The sequence below is a fragment of the Mchenga conophoros genome, linkage group LG18, assembly GCF_057382185.1.
Source record: "Mchenga conophoros isolate Kocher_MC1m ecotype Shallow Benthic linkage group LG18, M_conophoros_male_GT1.1, whole genome shotgun sequence".
Taxonomy (NCBI): Eukaryota; Metazoa; Chordata; class Actinopteri; order Cichliformes; family Cichlidae; genus Mchenga; species Mchenga conophoros.
The window spans coordinates 19920071-19934005 of NC_140543.1; the positions used below are offsets into that span (position 1 = coordinate 19920071).

The 13935-nt window shown below is 40.7% G+C and overlaps 1 protein-coding gene across 1 annotated transcript; it reads left to right on the plus strand.

Annotated features, from left to right (window-relative positions):
- Positions 1–1755: 1755 nt before the first annotated feature.
- On the plus strand, positions 1756–8448 carry aire (autoimmune regulator). Its single transcript, XM_085254499.1, has 13 exons — positions 1756–1910; positions 2078–2252; positions 3716–3856; positions 4009–4074; positions 4150–4293; positions 4435–4550; positions 4637–4758; positions 4836–4905; positions 6346–6480; positions 6605–6726; positions 7301–7379; positions 7496–7594; positions 8094–8448. The coding sequence occupies exons 1-13, from the start codon at positions 1764–1766 to the stop codon at positions 8175–8177; spliced, it is 1500 nt and encodes a 499-aa protein (XP_085110625.1). The 5' UTR covers positions 1756–1763; the 3' UTR covers positions 8178–8448.
- The last annotated feature ends 5487 nt before the right edge of the window (positions 8449–13935 follow it).

Here is a 13935-nt window from a genome sequence, read left to right on the forward strand (position 1 = left end):
TCATAACTTCCTCACAACTATGAAATGAAAATGAACAAAAGTAGTCTCTGAGAATAAGAGACTGGACCAGTATAATCTCAGACCCTTCCAGATGCCTGTATTACGCATTAGCTCACCATACTCAGGGTGTCTCTCCCTTATCTGGAATCACTTAGCCTAACATTGGCAATCAATGAAGATGGTTTTTCAAAGGAAGATGAAACAGATGAGAAAATATGAAGTCTGAAAGCAACACAGCAGTGTATGAGAGTAAAAAAACCCAAGAGTAATATCATATTAACAGTATGTGGATTAAGTGCTTTAGTCTGTAAGACTGGAAAACAGCAGCAATATTAATAAAGTTTTTCCAGGAATGAGAGCCGGTGAAAATGCAGATTGTGTAAGTTAACAGATTCATCAATATTAGCAGCTCTATCATTAAGACATGGGAGAACCTGATGGATTATAAAAAGTATTACATTAAATCAATGTTTAAAAGCAGCTATTAGGTACTAGTTGATCTCTAACCTGAAACTACAGGTAGCATATCATATTAATTATAAGTCACCTTACCCGTTACCATATATCCTGGTAAGAAATGATCCACCTTCACAGTACTGTAAACTCAGGGTTAATCCTGAAGTCACCCAGATAAGATTAAACCCTGCTTCATAATACAGGCCTCAGGTCTCTGTATCTCATTTACAAACAAACTTTCAAAGAATCTAAGACTTGAATTCTTCGCTGCGGGAGATTTTATACTGACCTTGTCACATTTTTGGATGACCGTTTCCATCTCATATGGTTTGGCACACAAACCACAGATGATTTTTTTGGCTACTAAAGCAGTAGCTTTTTTTAATGCTTAGCTTAGTTGGCCATCTTCTGGCTTTGGCTTTGCAGTGAACTAAGGGACTTAGTGAGCATATTTCTCAAGCTACCCAGTTGTTTCCTAACCTTATTTATGAGTTAAAGTAATTGGATACTCTAGCATTTAGACCTAATGGATATTTACATGACATGAAATTGAATTAGTGGAAACTGCAGGCAAATGCTCTCTAGTAAATGACAAGCCCGAAGCCTTAACCTTAGATGAGTTTTATTTTACCATTCTCTTGTGTATTTGGAGGAGAGACCAGTTCCTCTTTGTTTAGGCCTTTTTAGTAGAATAATGAGAATTGGAGGAACAAACTAACAGAATAACAACTGCATAAAGCATAGTAGGCTACCAGTCATGCAATCAGTCTGTCAGTCATTAAACTGTTTACAGTGTTAATGTTCTCCTGTCTGTGGCGAAGTCATAATTATCACACTAATGCGGAGTTCCCTGTGGTGAGTCAGTGTGTGAAAACCTGACAGGTGAGGGGAAGTTGAGGTGGAAAGAACCTTTTAAGAAGAAAACTGTCACACATCAGGTCACTTCACTCTGCTCTCCTGATGTAAGAGGACAGGTATTCCCCTGGATGAAGGCCGTTAGTGCTGTTAGTGGACAAATGAACTCAAAAGAGACAAAAGGTCCAGGGCTGGCCTCCCTGGAGGGAAGTCTCAGAAATGAAAGGCTGGTAGCTTCATTTTTTTTCATAGAGTCATAGATGCGTTATTAAAAGCACAAACACAGGATGAAAAAAAATACAGGAGTTTTTAAGATATGGCTTATGCATGTATGCAGTCAGCATGAAGCAGTGCACCTTCCCTGTGAGGGACACACCCCCCACATCTGAAATTCTTCATCTGTGGTCTCAGACCGTGTCAAGTCATTTCTCACTTGCACACAAAAGAAGATCATGTCAAGAGTCGAGGCGTTTAGGGACACAAACCTCCGCTCGCTGCTGAGGGAGCTGCGAACTGACATCGCTATGGCTGTGGATGACCCTTTCCCCCTGGTCTATGGTTTGGCGGACAAAAACATCATCACAGAGCAGCTGCTGAAGGTAAGAAACTGAACAGAGATTGGATATCCGTATTAATTGTGTAAACCTTAATTTTGATTTGAAATAATTTTTTTATGCTACTTTAAGCAAGTATCGGGCTGCTTCCATTAAAGGATATCAGTGCTGAACTTTCAGTCTTCAAACTCATAAACTTAATGTGTCTATAGGAGACTCTGGAGAAAGAGGCTAGAGAAGGCATCCACAAGGCCATGTACTCCCTCCTGTCCTGGGTGTTGGAGCAGAGCAGATCCACTGTCCAGGCCTTCTTGAACAACTTATCCAAAGACTATAATCTGGACAGCTACCCCAGGCTGCAGACCCTGCTCACTAACCTGGATTCCCGTATGTGACACACAGTTTACGACAAAACATTTGTCACACACAAATAAATCTACATCTATACACTTGTTATAGGCATGAATGTCATAATCATTTTGTCATGGTGATTGACACGATAAGTTCATGATTCCTATTAAGGAATAAACTATTGTTCTCCCGCGGTGGAATGATTGTACATCATACATCTATTGTGACTTCAAAATGACAAGAATTGAGTGCACAAGTTTTACTTTATGTTAGATTCACACAGGCTCAAATATATGGATCCGTACACCCCCATTAATATTTGGTTAAGTGCCCCTCAGCAAGATGCACCTCGACCAGATGCTTTTGGAAGCCATCTGGCATAATTCTGATGGGATGTTTGAATGGTGCTCTTGGCAAATTTGGAAGATTTTATTAAAATTGGCTGGTTTCCTGGCATGAACCCGGCTTTTAAGCTTAGCCCACAAATTTATTGGGAATTTTGGAAGGTCAGTATCTTAATGTTGGCTTGTTTTTATCTATGCTAAAACCATTTTGTGTGTGTGTTTGGAAAATTAAATTACGTCCAAGTTTCAACCATCTAATTCCCAATTTGAGGTGAAGTCAAAGAATTTGGATGTAGTCCTCCTCTTCATTATTCCATCCACTCTTGAAATCTGTCATTACCACTGGCAGCAAAACAGCCCCAGAACATGATGCCACCACCACGCTTGATAGTTAGTACAGTGTTCTTAGGTTTGAAAGCCTCACCTTTACTCCTCCAAACATACCTCTTGTCACTATGGCCAAGTAGCTCAATCTTTGTCTTGTCTTTTGCCAGACCTTAGTAAAGTGGTCACCTGAATAACTTGTCCCTATGTACAATTGTCTGAATTTATCTTGGAATCTGCAGCTGTTTAAAAATGGCTGCAAAAGACAACTTGTGTAAATCTAATAGTCTCCTTATTAGAGTTCCTTGGACTTTCCAGTCTTATTGCCAACACAATGAGTGCTGTCAAACAAATCCTTTTTAAAGAGAACTAGTGGTGGTAGTCAACCAGTTAATAGGTGAGTATATGTATGTATTTTGGTCTGTATGTATACTTTTGAACCCATGTGAATTAGAGAAATATAAATAAATAGTTTCTAGTGCTCACTATTCTTGTTTAGATTTTTTATCTGTTTATTTAGAGTCAATAAAGATGATGTACAGTTAAAAGAACAGTTCAAAGAAATCATGAAAAGACCAAAATTCTATGACGTTCCTGCCCATGATGAGCGTCTGAGGATCCTCAGAAGAATACTCTACTGTACCAGTGTCAAATAACATTCAGCACAAACTGACATTCCTCAGATTTTTTTCTATTTTTTCTTATTAATTTACAAAAGCAATAAAACCTCAGTTGCATCTGTTGCACCAGAGCTGAAAACAGTCTCTCGGGACAATTTTCTGTCACATTTAGACTCTAATGGTTTACATTGTTGCTGATTTTGTTTGACAGGAAGGGAGACTGCAGGTTCCAAACATGAAAACAGACCATCTGGAGGTCACAAACCTCCTCACAGTAAGAAGAGGAGCCATGCGGATCGAGAACTGAGCTCCCAGCGGTCACAGTATCATGCCAAGACAACCGATGGAGGAGGTCATCTCCCATACTGCACTTGCTTTGTATCATAATAGGCTTATTTTGGCAATCAAAAGATACATAGGCTTCACAAAGAATTAACCTGGAATACTCTAAAACGCACATGACTTTGCTGTCTTCATTATAAGGTCTTATCTACTCTGTTTAAGGAAGTAAAGTGAAGCTCTACAGAGTGAAGAGTGAAGCTCCTGGCTCCAAGCTGCCATCTGAAAACAGTAATTATCATAAAAATAAATATATTAAATACTTTTATGCCACGAATACATAACCAAACCTATTTTCTGCTTCAGGTGTGCAAGTACTGTCTTCCACAATCCAGAGAGGAGTCCACCTGCCCTCTTCATCCTCGTCCTTCTCGGTTCCCTCCACGGATCCCCCAGTCAACCATGATAACCAAGAAAAGGTGCATGTTATGCAGGCATATTGTTTGGAAGGTAAGTCATATAATGAATATGTGAACTTCTTTTTTCAGAAAACTGAAGCAACATCAAACTATGAATGTGAAAACACAGACCTAACTAAGCTTTAACCTTTATGCAAGATTTTCCCCTTTAAAACCCACTGTCATTTAACAGGGGCCACCAGAGAGCCCATTAAAGCTGGTGGGGGTCCGTCAGAGGAGACAAATGCATCAAAGTCCAAGTCTGCTAAGAGCACATTTCACCACCAGGTGGAGACAGCCACACGCATGGTAGACGCTGTAATCCCCTCACTCTTAAATAAAGTTGCTTGTGCTTTATATGAATGTGGGTGTTACATTTATCGGCCTGTGTTTAGATTCATTACAATGATGATGAGTGTACAGTGTGTAAGGATGGAGGGGAGCTGATCTGCTGTGACGGTTGCCCTCGAGCTTTTCATCTGGCCTGCCTTGACCCTCCACTCTCGTCCATACCAAGGTGAAGAATAATGTGCTGGTGTGCCGAGATGTTTTTTTTGCTTTGAGAAAGAGGTTATAACGTTACATTATCTGCAGTGGCTCTTGGCAGTGTGAGTGGTGCCGTGGACACAGGGTGAAAAAAGAGAAAGCACAGCTACCCTTACAAGTAAGTTCCTGAAGGAAGGAAGCAGGAAATGTGCACATACTGAATCCACTGAATAACCTACAGTACTGTGAAAAAGTCTTCAACGACCCTCATTTCTTTATATTTTGCTAGGAAAATGGGGAATGGTTTCAGCAATTTGTTAAAACATGAGCAAACATACATAGAAATGCAGCAATGCAGTCAATATTTGGTATGACCTTTATTCTTCAACACAGTCTGAACTCTCTTAGCCAGCCGTCTGGTATTTTCTTTAAGTAGTCTTCAGGAATAGTTCTCCAAAAGTTCTTCTTGAAGGTTTTTTTTCTTCTGATTTTAGCTGCTCTGGGCTCTGGTCTGGCTAATCCATGACTGATAATGTTGCATTGTGTGTTTTTTCAATCCAGGTGTGCATTCACTGCATTGGCAATGTGTTTGGGATCATTGTGATGATGAAATATTATCCTTTTCTCGATCAGACACTTTCCAGATGGCACTGCATATTGGATCAAAATCTGTTGCTACCTTTCTGCATTCAAGATTTCAACATTTTTGACAAGATTCCCAACACCACTAGCTGAAATGCAGCACCAAACCATGACAGAGCTTCCACTGTGTTTTACAGATGGCTATAGACACATTGTTGTACCTCTATCCTGACCTCCTCTGTACATGATGTGAACCAGACGTTTTAGATTTGGATCACTCCAGGACACCCGTGGTCTTTGGCTTTCTGTCATTTAAAATTTTTTTATTTAGCATACCTCTCTTTTTCCCTTCCTTAAGAACTGCTTCTTGACAGCCACTGAGACCATTTGCATCTGCTGCAGATAGTTTTTTGGGCCTGACATTTTTTCTTTTGTCCTCCACTTGTCGATTGCTTTTTAAGGACACACTGCGCACCATGCTGAGATATGCCTGGTTTTTGGCTAGTAGCTTTTGGGGAATCATCTTGTTGGTGCAAAAATGTGCTATCTTCAGCATTTTTCATAGATTCAGCAAAAGAAATGAACAAATTATGTGACTAGACTGAAAATGAGTAAACAAAAAGCAGCTGAAGAAAACTTTAAAAGGCCTTTGGAAAGCCTGGAGAGCTATTGCTCAAGGCCACCAAAAATTCCTAGAAAGTCTGGGAGTCTTGCGAGAAAAACATAAAGAAGTGAGCAGCGGCCCAAGCCTCTGAGTCACCCCTAGTACTGACTAGTACTGTGTGGTCATTTTTAAATGTGAGAATCTTTCTGCTCATAGCAACTTATATTTTCAGTACGTTTCATGTGTAAAAGAAAACTCATGGCTCTCACACCCTGTCTGGTATTTCCAACTTTAGTAATTTGTATTTACGTAGTTCAGGATAATAAGTCACAGTAAAACTTGAAGACTTGTTTACAAAAAAAAGTTTTAAGGGCTTTGGTAAACACTGATGCTTTTTCTAGAACTGATCATAGTCTAAATATTTGCATTCAGGCTCTCTCAGCTCATCCTCAGCAAACAAACACAAACTGCAGTAACTCCATCACCGATGTCTCATTCTACTCATCGCTGTCATCCTCCCTCACAAGCGTTACGGCGACGACGAGTGCGTCAGGTGTCAGAAACCAGGTGACCTTCTACATCATTCAGCCATTTTTTTAAATCAGTTCAGCTTCCATCAGCCTCATCCTTTTTCCGCCTCTGCAACATGTAAAAATAGTCACACTTGATGCATGTATAAATTTGTCTCCAGTGCTTGGGTGGAGAGCTGGTTGGCGTGAGGGAGGTGTGCGGTATTTGCCACCTCGGAGGAGGAGATTTGACCCACTGCTTTCAGTGTCTGAAGCATTTCCATGTAAACTGCCACTTTTCCAAGTAAGAAAACCACTAATTTCTTCTTCTGACTGTAGAAGAAAGATTTTTAGGAGATGACAGAGAGCGTTTCCCCTGAGCTCCTGAAATCCTAATCTCAGCATCATCTACATTAGAAGAAAAAAAACATTCGGGGCTCTCTGAGAACTTCCTGTATGTTGGTATTGACCACCAGTGTGCATTAAGGGTGTGCGCTTTCAATAATCTCTCTTGGGATAATGGTGGCTAATGGATTGTAAGTGGAGCCCTTGCAGCTGAGTAGTGAGCAATGTGAGCGAGGTTCACAATGATTTTACACAACGATAACACAGATACAACAAATTAAAGCCGAATCCATGTGATAAGCTCTCGTGGCTCCTTTTTATGTTGATTAAAAACACAGTATTAACTAAAACCAAGCGATAAGAAGAAAAAGCTTCCCTTTTTTAATTAATTAGGGCCCCAAGTTTCATGTAAACAGTTTATTTTCCCAGCTGGAAGGGTTTGAACAGCTTCCTGTGTCAGAAATGACATATTGATTGAGAGAAACCTTATACACCACGGAAATGTTCACTCAAAGCATTTGTGTGTTTCTAAGAGGGAGGTCCATCTGCCTGTCCTGCTCCAGACTGTGGGGCAGCTCTGCTGAGAGAGAGGCTGAATCCAGAGGCGGGCAGGTGTGTCTCCACATGTACACACCTTGAAAAAGAATTTACAACCTTTATTATCTTAATACCACCGAATACTCTATGTAATCTCTCCTGTGTGTGTGTCTGTGTGTGTTTGTCTTCAGCTTGCACCTCTGGCTCAAAACACACTTAGTCATGATCAAAGCGCCTCCCTCTCTGAGCCCATCCACCATAAAGATGAACTGGACTCCATCCTGGGAGACGTGAGTGGAGATCAGTTACATGTCGATATCACAGATGCAGGCAGGGTGCAACAGTTCACGTCAGACACAAGATGACTGTTTCCTTATCACAGAGACAGTCAGTGAGCTGTCGGGGTAAACAAAAAGCACCGAGGACAAAACATTAGGCGATTTGGAGCAGCTTGTCCTGATGTTGTTAGCTGTGATTTTGGGCCTGAAATATGTGCACAGAAGTTTCACAGATGTGTACAGATGTGTGAGTTCTTCTTGGCTTCACTGGGCTCACAGTCTTGATTTGGGTGCCTCTGTTTTTAGCCCCTACCTGCTGACTATTTAAATAATTTACAATTCAGAAGCTAAATTTTTGAGTTACAGTGAACTCTAAGAAGGTTTGCATTATAGATGGCAGATTGATTGATTAAAGGATTTATATTTACCTAATATGTTACTAAATCTATGACAAATAGACAAATAGGTGTTCAGCAGTTAATCCTATTGTGTTTTCTTCTCTTCACTGCAGCAGAGCTCCATTGATGGCATCTTACAGTGGGCTTTCCATAACATGTCTCGTCCTCTTCCAGGCTCTCAGGGATGCTACCAGTGACAGAGAACCAGGAATGCAACACTGTAAATCAGCAATGATGAAATCAGTGTGTAGCTGATTAAAATGAGCTCACTAAATATGGGTGCTGATTATTTGCTTCTTTCTCACTGCTTGTTAAAACAATTCGGTGACTTTTGATTGAATGTTTCATACACGAGTCATGTTTTCCACCCAAAAAAATATGAAAGGTTATGTGAGAATAAATCATAATATGAAATGTATAGAAATGGATAGTTGAACCCTAATCATGTATGTAGAAGATCTGAATGTACAACACGGTGAACCTTGAAGCAGATGGTCTACAGCAGCAGACCAAACCAGGTGCCACTTCTGTCAGCTGTGAACAGAAAACTGAGACTACAATATTCACAGGTTCACCAAACTTGAACAAAAGATTGGAATAACATTGCCTCATCGTATGAGTCTCGAATTCTGCTGCAACATTTAGATGATAAAGTCACAATTTGGGGTAAACCACAATAAAGCATGCATCCCTCTTGCCTTGTATGCCTGCCATGTAACAGTTCAGGCTGCTGCTGGTGGTGGTGAAATGGTTTGGGGGACATCGTTTGCACACACTGGGTCCCTTATGGACAGTTGAACCTTGTTTAAACATCACAGCCTACCTGAGTATTGCTGTTGGCTTAGTTGCAGCATACCCATCTTCTATGACTGCTTCCAGGAAGATAACACCTGTCACAAAGCTCAATTCACCTCAAACTGGTTTCTTGAACATGACAATGCTCTCAGTGTACTCAAATGGCTTCCACAGGCACCAGATCTCAATTCAATAGAGCCTCTTTGAGACATCATGGATGTTTAGCCCACGAATCTGCACCAACTATGTGATACTATCAAGTCTGTATGGACCAGAATCTCAGAGGAATGTTTCCAGCAGCTTGCTAAATCTGTGCCATTGAGAATTAAAACAGTTCTGAGGAAGAAAAAAAAAAAAAACGGGTCCAGCCAAATACTGCCTAATCAAATGCACTTAATAAAGTGGTCATTGAGTGTATATAACCCAAGCCAAGCTCACTGACCTCAGTGCTGTGTGTATGCACCCATTTGCCTCCAAGTTTCCATGGATTTCAGTGCACTTCTCTGATGACATACTGCTTTATTGTGATTATTGATGGAAAATATGCACTGTGCAATAAAACCACTGGCCTGAAACTCCTGATTTAACATTGGACCTGTGACAAGTTACAGCTGCAAAATTAGCTTGTAATGCTGCTCTTGCATTAGCTACTCTTGGTCTTAACTGATAAAATAAATGTAGTTACATAGTTAAATACCAATACCAGCCTTTCCGTAATGCTTTGCCTACTCTTTAATCTTTTAGTTCTGTCTTATTTTCCCTGAATACTAACCTCACGACTCAGCACTTGTGTGGGAGACATGGCAATGGGCCACTGATATCTCTGCTCATACAGATTGACCCTAACAACTGTTTGTCAGACTCGTCATACGCACATACGTATCTGCATACACACAAGTGTGTGCATTTTGGCTCTAAAGAACCGCAGGTGCTGTACTTTAATGTGTTTATACACACAGGGAAACTAGACAATAGTATGCTAATTTCAAGTCTCCGCACCTTATTTTTCCCTGCAAATCACAGACAGATGTGCTTATACAAGAAGAAAGTGTGTTATAGTAAATTAATACCCACATGCACACATGCACAGTGGTGAAACACAAAGAAAAACAGACAATGTAAATGTCTGCATGTGCCCAAAGTCATTTTCTCTCACTGCTTTGGATCTGCAGTTGAATTTACATTCACACGTTACGCCACATGGTTTCAATACAATGAGGTATGCATGCCGAGAAATGCCTCGATTTAACAGGAATTCCTTCAGGACTATATCACTTCAGTGAGGAATGTTGTTTTTGTCATGCTATTCATGAGTTTTAGCATGACTGCCAGAAGGATGGAGCTCAGCCAGGCAAATTTTTCTCCCCTCGGTATTCGGTTGCCATGGCTCAGAGCTCCTACAGACCCAAAACAGAGGATGAGAAACATGTTCTTTTCAGTGTGTGTGTGTGTGTGTGGTTGGATCTGTGAATGTACAGCTCTGTTTATTTATCAGCCTGCTTTCCAAATAGTTCATGAAACATCTTGCATACTTGAGGCCTCTGTGCCTTTGTAGGCAAGTCAATATCTGACATAGAGAAGAGAAAAAGTTTGCGAGAAACATTTTATGCCTGGGAATGTCAAATTCTGGCACTGCTGCAGGTTTTCCATCTTAATTTTTACAGTGTAAGTAATGTTTTTACTTGAGGTTTACTAACACACCATCCTCCTGGGGGTGGGTGCAAGCCACATAAAAGACCACATGGAAGAAACTGATAAAACATTCAAAGAGTTTTTCAGTCCAGGGGGGGAAAAAAACACCTTCTCGCCACTAGGTGGATCCCACCTGTTTTTGAGGCTTCGTACGGGAACATAATTCTCACCGCAGCATGATAGCAGGAAGTAGGCTATTTTCTCCCACAAAACAATGTTTGAGCTTGTAGCGAAGTGGGGACTGCCGAGATTTGATCTTAGGCTAAGGCACCATTTCCCCATACAAGTGATAACATTACAGCAAAAATAGATTTCAGATGGAGATACTCTATTGTTGATTCTATTTATGTCACAGCTGTAACTGTTGGTGACTTGTAAAATCAGCATTACGAAAGGTGCATGGTGAGTTTGTGAAACATTTTCTGCTGTTTCAGACACTGAAAATACCTCAGGCCACCGAACTCAAGAAATATTCATGCCCAAAATTTAAATAACAGGATTACATGTAAATTTTCCATGTAATTTAAGAAATCTGCTAAGAAGTCATATTTTTGTGTAAAATCACACAGATGTTTGGTGTGTCTGTTATCTACTGAGTAGTGTTGTGTTATAATGGTCTGATTGTGTCTCATCTCCTGTGTTGCATCATATCTCTTCTCAAGTTTTACATACCGTTTTTCTTGCTTCACGGCATTCCTATATGACGTCTAATGAGGAGGAGAGGTCACAGACGTTATCTGGAGTATTAGTAATGTGTTGTTTAAGGCTTAGGTCATGGCCTTATTATGTCTGCTTCTCAAAAACCTCAAACACTGGACCATTGTTTCGCTATTGGTAGCAAGCTAAACAAATATTAAAGATGTTTCTTTATTCTAAGCCGCTGTAATTGTGTCACTGTTTCATCACACTTGTATGGGAATGTTTTAGCGTTTATTTGGCGAGACTGGATGTTTCTCAGATGAGAGTTTTACGTTTTTGAAAGTGGTTGAGCAATGATTACAAAAACAAATAGGCGCAAGAATCGTGTCTACACCCACTTTTCTGTGTCAGTCAGTGTGAAGTCAAAAGGTTAAATTGTCTAAACACACGCATCCTGTTACAACTACGTTCATCACAGGCCAGGAATTCTTTGGAAAAATATGATAAGTGAAATTCCCACGCTTTGGGCATCCTCTCTCTTTGGACAAGTTAAAGTTGTGGGCAGCTTTCCAGCGTGTGTCCCTGCTGGGCCATGGCAGTCCAGGTCTAAAGAGCTGAAGCCTCTGCGACTTCCAGTCATGACCCTTCGCTCTTTGTTCGCACTATTGTTATGGGCAGGAAATTGCAAGGGGCCCTGCTCAGGTTTGGCATGAAACTTCGGAGCAGAATGTGCTACTTCTTTAAAACCCTGAGTAACAGCAGCACCACTGCGAATAAAAGAAACCATTTTAACACACTGAGTAATGAGCAACCTTTTAAATGACTAAACTAAGATTGTATAACGATGACCCACGTGAATGTGGGTCATAGTTGTTTATATAGACCTAAACACCCATAGTTTATCTTCTGATAGGTGTTAACTTCCCCACAGGCATTTTTATTTACAATCTCAAACGCTCATTGTCTTTCATTTGTATGGACTGCTAGGACTGTAAGCTCTGCCCTCTGATTACTGATTTTCTGCCTCACTGACCACTTCATTAGGTAAAACTTGCTAGTACCAAGTTGAGCCCCCTGTCTCTTTCAGAACTGTCTTCAGTCTACATGCACAGATTCAACAAAGAAACATTCCTCAGAGATTTTGGTCCATATTTACATTATAACATCACACAGTTTTTCCAGCTGCACATCAATGATAAGAATCTCCTGTTACACCACATCCCAAAGGTGCTGTATTGGATTGAGATCTGGTGACTGTGGAGGCCATTTGAGTACAATGAAATCATTGTCATGTTCAAAAAACCAGTTTGAGCCTTGAGACATGGTGAACTTTCCTGCTGGAAGCAGCTGTCAGAAGGTAGCCACACTGTGGTCATAAAGGGAGGAGAACAATACTCAGGTAGTGGTAATGGGGCACAATATGTGTGCCACACATTACCCCACCAGCAGGCTAAATTGTTGATGCAAAGCAGGACGTATTCAAGCTTGGCCAAAACCCTACCACCTGAATTTGAATGTAAGAACAAAAGTTTTAACACTCATCATATCAGGCAATGTTTTTTGATCTTTCATTGTCAGTTTTAAGAACATAAACTGTTGCCTCAAACTCTTATTTTTTAGCCATTCTGTACTTAAGTAAGAGTAAAGATACTAGTGTTGAAAAGTACTCAAGTAAAAGTGAAAAAGTACAGTCTCTGAAATGTACTCAAAGAAAGTTAAAAGCAGCTTTTTGGAGGACATGTCTACTAGCTATTGTTGTGCAAAGCTAACTGAGCCTTGTGATATATTAATGTATTAATGTAATAATAAAATAGTATCAGTAGATGGGAATAATAAAAAATAATTACTCAGGTTGAATCATTTAGTAGAACAGCAGAGCAGAGAAAAAGTAGGACAATTAAAAAAAAACGAAGCTCTATTTTCTTTGCCACTAAACAGGAAAATGTGTACAGTCAGGGGTTACAGTGGGATTCGGTGGGTGGGGGAACTCTAAAACCAGTTTTAATGGCTCAGCCTGAGGAAAAGAACTAACAATGATTTCTATTGAGAGCTCTTAATGTATCAGTTGTGATCAGCTGCTCTTCTTTACAGATTTATACATCTGAATTTAACAAGGTGTAAGCAGATGTTTCATGAGTTCGCCTGTTTATGCTGTCTTATACTAGACAGCCATTGCGTAACAGTCACACACACTGATGTTTACTTTAAATCCATTACAACACAGCAAAGTATGTGAGTATTTTTCATGCAACATAAATCTACCTCAGTTTGCCAAAATGTCACAGTGGACATAGATGGCTTCTTTCACTCCTCTTTCAAACCATCTGTTTGTTGTGCTGTTTGTTGTGCCATGCGCTTGTGAAGTGGCTGACAGCCACTTCACAAGCGCATGGCACAACACAGAAGAGCCACCTCCACAGGACAAGACTCAGCAGTCCATCTGCATCTTAAGGATAAAGGACACTCTTTCGAGGATGCCAATGTTCACATTTTGGACAGAGAGGACAGATGGTTTGAAAGAGGAGTGAAAGAAGCCATCTATGTCCACTGTGAGCGACCATCTTTGAACAGAGGCGGGGGTTTACGACACCAACTCTCTGCCATCTATAATCCAGTTTTGAGTTCCCTTCCCAGACGCCTTAACGCCCACTCACATCCTGGGCCATCTGACCTCAGGAATTCGCATGATAAGGTGGGGCCAGGTTTCACAATGAACACACCCGAAACTCTGGCTGATTGGGACCCACGCCCAGTTTCCCACCTTGGCTCAGGCGATTAGAGGATCATCAGGGGGTCCTTTCGTCCCTCTGTGGGGGGTTACTCCCACTA